General features: G+C 32.5%; 1 protein-coding gene and 1 pseudogene across 1 annotated transcript; both read left to right on the top strand.

Annotated features, from left to right (window-relative positions):
* The first annotated feature begins 690 nt into the window (after positions 1 to 690).
* On the top strand, positions 691 to 2,169 carry LOC108814328 (extensin-3-like; annotated as a pseudogene).
* Positions 2,170 to 8,532: 6,363 nt separating this feature from the next.
* Positions 8,533 to 11,529, top strand: LOC108817215 (protein TWIN SISTER of FT-like). The gene is made up of 4 exons (XM_018589859.2): positions 8,533 to 8,767; positions 9,650 to 9,711; positions 10,193 to 10,233; positions 11,074 to 11,529. Exons 1-4 carry the CDS (start codon positions 8,567 to 8,569, stop codon positions 11,298 to 11,300), a joined length of 531 nt encoding a protein of 176 aa, XP_018445361.2. The 5' UTR covers positions 8,533 to 8,566; the 3' UTR covers positions 11,301 to 11,529.
* The last annotated feature ends 223 nt before the right edge of the window (positions 11,530 to 11,752 follow it).

The following is an 11,752-nucleotide window of genomic DNA, read 5'->3' as shown; positions in this document are numbered from 1 at the left end:
CGCACGGGCATTCGGGTCAAAATCTAGTTTAGTATTATAGTAAAAACATATACAAATATTCCAACTAAATATAGTGCATCAAATTGTAGCAAAAAAAAAAACTGAAATATAGTGGATCTTGCAAATCTATCATATGACATGGCTTCAATACTCTATATTAACTGTTTTGATGAAGTTTAAGTGTCATAATAGTTTGTGTGACTATTATTGATGCGTTAGTACTCAGATTCAAACTCGTATAATCCACCCTTATGGAAGATAATATTTTCATAAATAAAAACTAAATAAGGTATTTTCATTTCCTTGTAAATAAACTCAAACATAGTTACGTTTACCACTCAGAATGTGTTATTTTTTCATACTTTCCATCTATTTTTTTCTTGCCAGTTTCTAGCAAAAATGTCGGTCGTTGTTTCTGTTAGCTTTAGATTCAATGTTCTCTTTAATCAATCATATATGATATGTTCAGAACATGCAGAACAAATAGATCAACGACGACTAAAATAATAGAAGGTAAAATAAAATCGATAATAGTTAAAAAAATCAATAAAGAAGTTTGAGAGACCAACCTCATTTCTTTTCTTTGTATTACATAGTTAATTATTGTTGTTTTATTACATATGACAAAATGCATTTACCATCAGGGATTAAAAAGTGAAATTCAAAATCTATATAAAGGGTGATTAGGGGAGAGAGTAAGAGCATCAAACACAAAGAGAAACACATAACAAAATGGGGTCCCCAATGGCCTCTTTGGCAGCAACTTTGCTTATCTTAGCACTCTCTCTTGGCTTTGTATCTGAAACCACCGCAAATTACTACTACTCTTCTCCTCCTCCACCGGTCAAACACTACACTCCTCCAGTGTACAAGTCACCTCCACCACCTGTTAAGCATTACTCTCCTCCGGTGTACAAATCCCCACCTCCACCAAAGAAGGATTACGAGTACAAATCCCCTCCACCACCGGTTAAGCATTATTCTCCTCCTCCAGTTTACAAGTCTCCACCTCCTCCCAAGAAACATTACGAGTACAAGTCACCTCCTCCACCGGTTTACAAGTCTCCTCCTCCTCCGGTTTACCACTCTCCTCCACCACCTAAGAAACACTACGAGTACAAATCACCTCCTCCACCGGTTTACAAGTCTCCTCCTCCTCCGGTTTACCACTCCCCTCCCCCACCTAAAAAACACTACGAGTACAAATCTCCTCCTCCACCGGTTTACAAGTCTCCTCCCCCTCCAGTTTACCACTCTCCGCCACCACCTAAAAAGCACTACGAGTACAAATCTCCTCCTCCTCCAGTTTACCATTCTCCCCCCACCCAAGAAACATTACGAATACAAATCACCACCACCACCAGTTTACCAATCTCCCCCTCCTCCGGTTTACCATTCTCCCCCACCACCCAAGAAACATTATGAGTATAAATCACCACCACCACCGGTTTACAAGTCTCCCCCTCCTCCGGTTTACCAATCTCCTCCACCACCTAAGAAGCACTACGAGTACAAATCTCCTCCTCCTCCAGTTTACCAGTCTCCTCCCCCTCCGGTTTACCACTCTCCTCCACCACCTAAGAAACATTACGAGTACAAATCTCCTCCTCCTCCAGTTTACCAGTCTCCTCCCCCTCCGGTTTACCACTCTCCCCCACCACCAAAGAAACACTACGAATACAAATCGCCTCCACCTCCCGTCTATTCTCCTCCTCACCACCCCTACCTTTACAAATCTCCACCTCCTCCATACCACTACTAGATAAGCTGATCGTCTGACTCACTGTAATTATCACTTCTCTTACTTACTAACAGCATGGTACATTTCAATCAAATTAGTTTCTTATTTCATTCGTTCACATTTATTCTTGCAGGAGTTGACGACACTACACAAGAAAAACAAATAATCTTTTGGTCATATAATAAAAGATACAAGATCATTAAGAGAGAATCGAAACGGATATATGTTCTAAGAGAAGTTTCCCATTTGATGTGTTTTTTTTTTCTTCCACAAATAAGTTGTTGTAATAAACTTCAAAAATGTTTGATGATTGGTCCCTTCCTGCATGCAAACTAGTCATAAGTTTGTAATTTCGAGTCCTGTTTTCCAAATTCTTCAGTTTCAAAGTTTGATTGTTTACTTAAATAAAAGTATAAGTTCCCTTTTTAGTTCCCCTTCTCCACCACAATTATCATTCCTAATTTTAATGGGTTGCTATGAAACTCTCAAATGAACCATTATATAAAAACCCATTTAACTAGATTATATACTAAATTTCCTATTGTACATGAAATGGTATATATAAATCAGACGATCTAGTGGAACTGGTCAACACCCGACAGTCGTCATACTCTGAGAAACAAGTGTTGCATAAATAACTAAATACAACTTCTTAACTCTATTTGATTCCGAAAAATAATAATAATAAAAACGAGTTAGTTGGCGGTAAAATACCACAATACCATGAGCTCAGCAGCAGCATCAACCAGTAAATAAATATTACAGTATCGAACGTGACCTTATTCGTACCTTACACTTGTCACATGTCTTCCTCTTTCTTCGAAGAACTAAGGAAATTTCATGTTTTTGTTCCACCAACACGTGAGTCGTCAAATTTACAGCACCAAATAAATTAACCATGAAATTACGAAAGGAAATTTAGTTATGAAATAGTGATCATGTAAATATTTTGCTTTTTCTGTTTCAGTAATAATATACTAATCGTTTCTGTAATTTCGTATTTGGACTCAACATGTTTGCATCTACGTAAATCCTAGTAAACTTGGAAGATTTAAATACAAATTGCACATCTAATGACCTGAGTCGTTGTTCTTGACACGTAAATCCATCAGGTTTCACCTCTGTTCGACTGTTCCTCTTGATCCCTTCTACCGTTAGAAGAAGTTGAGAGCATTTGTGATGAAGAAGAACAAAAAATATCTCATATAAACAACACTCAACTTGATTTATATTTGTGGAAACAATGAACTTTTACTAGTTTCAAAAAAGCAATGAACTTAAATACCGTTATTATAAACTAAAGCTAATAACCAAGTTATACAATGAGTAAACTAAAATAAACCACTCTTAAAATTATACATGCTATACATCCTTAATATCCAATCAAACAATTCAAAATTATTTAATGTTCGGAAACCGAAGTTCGTTAATGTTTAATAACTTTAATTGCATGTTACACTTTTAAAAGTCATATCACGAAAAGAAAAGTTACTGCCTATAAAAAGATCATTATTACGTGTGTGCTTGTAATAAAGATCAACAAAATTGTTTGTAAGAGGACAGAACAGCTTTCATCTTCGCCGATCGCCAAGCTCATAAGCTCATTACGTGTGTTTGTTTGTTATCCAAGTGGAAGGCCATTTTGGTGGCAATCTGGGCCATTTTCCTTGAATTGGGCTTTGGCCGTTTCAAAATAGCGAGGGAATACTAACATTAGAATGACGCATAGAGTCCACAATGGACTGGTCTAAAACCATCAATTTCCAAGTCGTTCCTTGATCGTTTTGATCTTTCACATCATCTTATTCGGTTAGTGTTGATTGACAATGGATCCAGGTGTGCGAGTTCAAGCACACCTCAACTTCGAGAATATCAATTTGAATTCTTTCCAATCATTTCATTTACATTTATTTAAGAGATATATAACCTTACACTTGTTGTTTGTATTTAATTTACATACTACTCTTAGATATTTATATAAGAATATTCAATTTAGAGAACCACTCATTACGTGACACAGATAAATCGATATTTACTTTTAATAGAAGGGTACATAGAGAATCAAACTTTTAGGAGAGCAACTTGCACTTGTATGTGCAACATTCAATTAATTGTTCTTCAAATGAGACTGGTCCTTTTTAGTAGACTTGTAGTCATTTTTAAGTTTCTCTTGAGACTGGCATGTTATATCTTTAATATCATAGCTATCACGCAACAACATGGTCCTTTTAGTCTCACCTGTATATATGCTTGATTGGAAACTTTCGAAGACTTTGATGCATGCTCTCTTCAAAGTAGCGTTATATTTAACTATTTAAGTATGTCGTTAAATCATATTCTGAATCTAAATGGATATGCTCATCACATGTTGGTGACTAATACAACTGATAAGCTGCCACATCTGGAACGGCCTTTGGTGAGCTTAATGAGCTCTTGTGTAGATTCACCAAGTACATAGAAATATAAAAGTAATACTTGCAAGTTGCAAATATGCAATTGATCAACAAACTTGGGCTTTAAATAAATAACCAAAAAAACTTAGATTCACTGTGATCTTTAGACTCTGCAGCCGTTTTTCTTCAACTGCCAGCCAAGGAGAATGATTGTATGGGAAGAAGAACCTATATGCCTCATTACCTCTCCTTCCTCAAAACTAATCTATCCGAGTATATGTTCTAATTAGATATGTTTAAGCATGTTGTAATAAGAATCCAATGATACGAGTAAGAAAGACGGTGATGCTTGCTGACATCTACATGAAGTATATACTTTACATGTAATAATTGAGGAAAGAAAATAGCAGACGTATATGTATGGTACTGTGTGATGCGAGACTTGATGTCATTCGAAAAGAATACATATAATAAAGTAGAGTCCATTATACTATCAGGCACTTTTTTATCTTTTTTAACAAGATCACAATTAGTGCATGAGGCACATTTTTCCTGAAATGAAGATGGAAGTGTGCTAGAAATGCCCTTTCTATTTGCCTAAGATAATATCGTAAAGGCTTAGTTTGTGGTGGTTAGTTAATAAGATCATTTTTTTTTCTTTTTGAAACACTGTTAATAAGATCGTTTAGTTAGGAGAGTTTATAATTAAAACCAGTTTTTTCCCCTTTTTATTTCTGTTTTTATATCCATATGCATATATTTATTTTATGATCTTTTTAATTCTAATATCATTAACATATTATTGTGGATAAATATTATATACAAATAAAGTGTGGATGATATTTAGACATGCCAATTGTAAATCAGTTATAGACATTGTGGATGTGGATGATTATTAAGAGCCTTTAAATATGTTTTGTATTAATTTGATAAGTACACTATATAACAGTAAATTAAATGGACAAACAAATAATTAAAAACAAACGAACACTAGACAATACAAATTATATATGATCATGAAAAGAGTGAAGACAAGTTGTATGAGAAAATTGTGGATGAAAGGATTGTGGATGGACAAATAGATAAATTACTTGCGTGATATTTCGCATATGGGTTAATAAAGAAGGTAATTCCTAAAAATTCAAAGGTTTATGGACGAAATGAAAGACATCAGAAGAACAGTGAATATTATGCAATTATGAGGAAGGTTTAGAGTGCAAACTGGAAGTTAGAGGTTGATTTGAGAGAACCTTTTTGGACGATTTAAAAGTTTGAGGCACAATGGAACATAATCAGAATTGAGGGACCTGCTGTGAAAATATAAAGAAAACGTCATTGGAGGTTCTATCGAGATCTCGGTTCACCGCAGCTCGTTACAGCGGACCGGTGTAAGCTAATCTGACCAAATCGATGATGACTCTTTCTTTTCTCAGCGACGATGGAGGAGAATCTATCCACAGTTACTGTCATTAATATTATTGTCAGTGATCCATGAGGATTAGCCGGCGGTGTCAATGACGGTAGCTCCGGTGAACATCATAACAAGCTATTTTTTGTATTTTATTTTATATAGAAATTTTAATATGGGCCAAACTTGTTATTGAACTCCTTGATCGTGTATTTTTGCCTTTAAGATTTGATTAAACAGTTGACAAAAACAAAAACAAAAAGTGTTTAGTTAGTTTGCTTGAACGGTAATTGAGACATTCTATGTAGAAAATGTGTGTCAGATACTTGTTTGTGTAATTGATAAGTGATAAATTGACTGTAATGTAAAGGGTTTATTTGCCAAATAACCAAAAAAATTAGGAAATTAGATTTTGGGAGAGAGAGTAGAGAGAGATAGGAAGAGAAAGTAGGAGAGAGGGTGGGGTTTTAGTTATTTTGTGAATTATAGTTTTTTTTAGTGTTATTGAGCCTAATTTCCCATGTAAATTTTTCTATAAAGTAACCTGCAGCAACATTAAATTATTTTCATCCTCTTACCAACATTAAATTATTTTCATTCTCTGACTTTCTTTTTGAAACTTTCATTCTCTGATGGACCATATACTTTATTTCCAGAAAATAGAGGGTAAAATGACCTCCTATACTTTAACTTTTGTTCCAAAAGGATTAAAACGAATCGAACATAATTTAGAGAAGCACAAATCCAAAAGGAACAAAAGGGAGATCTCCTACATGAAGTCTCACTCGGTGTGCCATGTGATCAGCATCCCCAACTTTAAAGTAAGTGCTTAAAATTGAAGGCATCAGAAATAAAGGATGTGTGGTATTACAAGAATGTATATGTACACAACCTGCTGTTTTTTTTTTTTTGAAATTCAACCTGCTGCTGTCTTAATCTTTTTCTTTTGCTAAAGATTTTTCTTTTTAAAACGCTACAAGGCCTTAGCAACCTGTTGTTTACCCCATATACTGAAGTTGATTTGTTACACTCAACACGGAATAAATGAATTGACAAGCACCAATTAAAAGCAAATGAAAAGCTTCAGTAAAAAGAAAAATTGCAATTAAATGTTGTAGAAAATAATCAATTAAGTTAGCATTTTTCTAGTTCCTAAAAGAATTTCCTAGTTTTAATATATTGATGATGCAAATTAAGATTCTTTTTAAGTTTTGTATTCATTATATTCGATTAACAATTAACTTGTTAACGAATTAATGATATGTCTCATATCGGTAACTGAAGAAATAGTTAACATATGTATATACTTATATGAATAGTATTAATTTATTTATTGTCAATTGATTATAAGATACTAGAAGCTAATGATAAATTTGTATTTAACATAGCTTAATTATAAGAAAATCATCACAACTAGGTTCTTGTCTTTGCTTACTATATACTTCATCCAAAAATTGCATATTTTAGAAATTTCATACATATTAAAAATATCTAAATTTTAATTATAATATATTATTCTTGAGATTAACTATCCTTTGTAACTTTTAACCGATAGAAATTCAATAAATATAATTATTATTTTTTGAAATTTTCAATTTACCATTATTATTTAGTAAATTGATTTGTTACACTCAAAAATGGAATAAAATGAATTGACAAGACCAATTAAAAACAAATGAAAAACTTCATTAAAAAAAATTGCAATTAAATGTTGTAGAAAATAATCAATTAAGATAGCATTTTTCTAGTTCCTAAAAGAATTTCCTAGTGGATGACAAAAAAAAAATTCCTAGTTTTAATATATTGATGATGCAAATTAAGATTCTTTTCAAGTTTTGGGTTCATTATATTCGATAAACAAGTTCATATGTCTCATATCGGTAACTGTAGCTTAATTATAAAATCAACACAACTAGGTTCTTGTCTTTGCTTACTATATACTTCATCCAAATATTTCATATTTTAGAAATTTCACACATACTAAAAATATCTAAAATTTTAGTTATAAATATATTATTCTTGAGATTAACTATCCTTTATAACTTTTAACCAATAGCAGTTCAATAAATATAATTAATTTTCTTGAAATTTTCAATTTACCATTATTATTTAATAAACAGTGTATTAAAAATATAAAAATATATCTTTTAAAAATATATATTTTCTGAAAATATATATATTTTTAATACACAGTGTATTAAAAATATAAAAATGTATCTTTTAAAATAAATATTTCTTAAAACATGGATCTTTTTATAACAGAGGATATATCTATGCTAAACCGAAAGAGACACCACTAAACTCCGCGTAAAACTGACAAAAAAGAACCAAATCAAGGGACCAGGGAACAAAGTTATGTCCAGTGCATAACTAAACATTTCGTCCCAGATTGATGACATTTTCTGAGCGATATATATCTACCAATTACGTTTTTGTACCCATAAGATGCTTGTAAGAATAATAGTTTACTAATGTTAATTTCTCGGCTGAAGCTTAGAAGTAGATAAACAGAACTACAGAAGACGTGAGAAAGAGATTAGGCAAAGTTTGGCTCTCTCAAATACACATTACCTATACACAGTATGTGTCTTCTTCAGCAACTAGGAGCGATCCGCTATAAAAAAAATTATTTATGCACAATGCATGGTTGACCGATGTATTTTAACCCCCAAAAAATGTAAACAAAACCAAAATATTATTGGCTAGCGAGTTGCAAGTTGGTGACATATAATTTGGAATATTGTAGCGTTTAATTTGAATGGTGGATTTGGGATACAAGTATACAAACATCACAACCAAGAGAAAAAAGGGGAAAAATGAATACGAAGACGATAATTCAAGAAGTGATATACGTACGTCGAACCAGTTTTAGATTCTTGAAGATGACGAGACAAGAACTGTAGTAATGATTTATTTCAACGACTCGAATATGTTAAGGCCATTCCAAAACATTATAAATATAGAAATAGAAACATAGGGTTTACACGAAGAAAACAAAAACAAGCAGACTTGAGATCAAAGATCATGTCATTAAGTCCAAGAGACCCTCTTGTGGTGGGAAGAGTTGTAGGAGATGTTGTTGATCCTTTCACGAGATTGATTTCTCTTAAGGTTACTTATGGCCAAAGACAGGTTTCTAATGGAACGGACTTAAGGTCTTCTCAAGTTCTAAACAAACCAACGGTCGAGATTGGAGGAGATGACCTCAGAAATTTCTACACTTTGGTTCGTCTTATATATTTTCATTTCTTCAATTATTTACTCAATTTCCTTCCTTTCAATAAACGTATATGGTATCCTAAGTTTTTTTTTTGACTTGTATGGCATCCTAAGTTATGATGGTGGTCTCCACCTTTTTTTAAAATGTAAACTAGAAAGTTAGTGTTTTTTCAGTATCCTCCTCCATGAAGCTCGCCAAATCCCAACTTAAGTGTAAAGAATACTATAACTGGATAGCTCTTTTGTTTTTATGTAAAGCCTTTCATGCATCTACCCGACGTGATGTTTTCTCTTAAAGTCTTGCATGCGTGAATAATTGTTTTGAATTTTTGTTCAATTATTACTCAAAAAGAGAATTTTGTTGAATCTCTTTAGGGATTTTTTGTTACCTCCGGTTAATCAATTTATATTCGATGGTTTAATTTCAAAAGTTACAATAAAACTGCTATAAACTAAAAAAAAAAAATATCCAAATTACAATATTTTATTAACTTTGAAACTTCTATATATATATCAAAGTTACTAATCGTACCCATCTATTTTTAGAAAGGCATAAAAATCAAGCATTAAATCATTAAATGTAATCATCGGGTATATATATATATAGTGTGTGTGTGTGTGTGTGTCAGTGTGTGTATGAATTGAATACATATTGCGAGACCAGGACTTAACTACTACTTTTTTGTAATGTAATTAATTAACTTCATTGTTGAAATAGTTTAAGCTTTTAATTATTTATTGTGTGCTATATCATCTGCATTTCAGTTTTTAGAAAGAAAAAAAAACATTTATACTCGTGTCATCTACTTTGATCTTCTTTATTTTTTTTTTGCTTAATTGATCGCTTTGATCTTTCGTCGTCGCCTTCTTACTTGGATAGTTTTGAAGGTTATGGTGGATCCAGATGTGCCAAGTCCAAGCAATCCGTACCTCCGAGGATATCTCCATTGGTTTGTATATGATCTCTTATCATTTCATTAACTTAAATATACTTAAGAGAATAATACAAGCTCGCAGTTCTCGTAAGAATTTATTGTACTTCAGTGTCATATTTGTAAATGAAATGATTGGAGAGAATTCAAGATACTTACCCTTAAGTATCTATATGTAAGACTGACAGAGAGATATAATCTCTCTGTAATTCATCTGAAGTGACAAGTAGCTCTCTTGAAGGTTTATTCTATTTTGCCCAAAAAAAGGTTTATTCTATTTCTATATGTCTCTTCTAGTTATATATAAGTACAACTCCAAACAGACCTACATATTTCTATATAAGACTTTTGCTTAGAATACTTTCACCTATATATAAGTAGATAAATTATGCAAATTATTGGAACCTTTGAAAGGCGTTGATGCATGCTTTGTTAAAGGTAGCATTTAATTAAAATTATGCGGCTAAACAATTTTATAAATCTAAATGGATACTTACAGGTTGGTGACAGATATACCTGCCACAACTGGAACAGCTTTTGGTGAGTTTATTTAATTAACTATATAGATTCACTAATAAGTACGTATATATATACATATTCCTAGACAAAAGCCATATATGCAAATATGCAATCAATCAAGTGTTTGCCATGAAGTCAGTGCCGGTCCTGAGATTTTCATGGTCCAATACGAAATACAAAACTGAGGCCTTCAAAATAATATGTAAAAATTATATTGATAAAAACTCAAGTTTATAATAGAAAAGTATCTTTAAAACTAATAAAAATAATCAATTCTTAAATATAGATATTATTGCATTTTTTTTCTTAAATATTGACTATTGTGACTTTTTTATCTATGATGTTGATGACAGGAAATCAAGAAGAAAGTTAAAAACTAAAATCAAAATTTGAGGTTTTGGTACCTGATAAAAGAACACAAACCAATCAAACAAATTTTATTCAATATTTGCTCTTCTAACTCTTATGAGTGAAAGAGGCTAAGTAAACCTAGATGATAATTATTCTAAATCAGTTATTTTATTTTTTTGTCATAAATATTTTCCTTTTAATTCACTCATATTTAATAACACAAAGGAAAAATAAAATTTCATTGTCTTTGTATTTTAGTGATATCCCACCACTTTCTTAGCTTATAGAGAGAATATGCACATAAAAACATTGATATATTAATAAGTAACAGAGAAAACTAGGCCCTAAAATTTTGCAAAAATAATAGGCCACATACGACCGTATCGAAGGTTTGTGGTCAAAGCCGGGCCTGCATGAAGTAGACATTATCCTGTACAACATATGGTCTATATGTCTGTTGCAGCCATTCGAAGCGTTAATCGAATATATGTTTGATGACCTTTTGTTAAGGCAATGAGTTGGTGTGCTACGAGAATCCATGTCCCACTTCAGGAATTCACCGAGTCGCATTGATATTGTTCCGACAACTCGGAAGACAAACGGTTTATGCACCCCAGTGGCGCCAAAGGTTCAACACTCGTGAGTTCGCTGAGAACTACAATCTTGGTCTCCCCGTGGCTGCTGTTTACTTCGACTGTCAAAGAGAGAATGGCTGCGGAGGAAGAAGAACCTCGTAGATATATATATGCCCCCATCTCAAGTAACCTAATTAGATGTTTATCTAGAGGTTCTTGTAATAAATATATTATTAGATAAACAAAAAGAGGTGATGCATCATGCATGTTGACATCTAAATAAAGTACTTTTATATGAATAGTTGAGAGGGAGGAATAGAATGAAAATGTCCTTACGTGTATGGTATGTGATGCGACATTTAATTTCAATCTAAGTATTCAACGTTACATATGTTTTCATTGGCTTTTGGTTTAGTTCTTAATATTGGCCTCTCAGAAGAGAGTGAATAGTGAAGCTTGTGCATTTGGAATCTACCCTAGAAAATTGAGAAGGCAAATATTTCTTTTTTTTTTTTGTCACAGAAATTTTAATTAGAAACTAAAAGAGATTTGAACACAAAAATGGCTCAAACCCAGAGTCATTACAAAGATAGATGGGCTTGAAGAGCCACTTT

Source organism: Raphanus sativus, chromosome 7, assembly GCF_000801105.2.
Source record: "Raphanus sativus cultivar WK10039 chromosome 7, ASM80110v3, whole genome shotgun sequence".
In the NCBI taxonomy this organism is placed as follows: domain Eukaryota; kingdom Viridiplantae; phylum Streptophyta; class Magnoliopsida; order Brassicales; family Brassicaceae; genus Raphanus; species Raphanus sativus.
The sequence above is the reverse complement of the archived record's forward strand: the minus strand, read 5'-3'. Positions and strand labels throughout refer to the sequence as shown.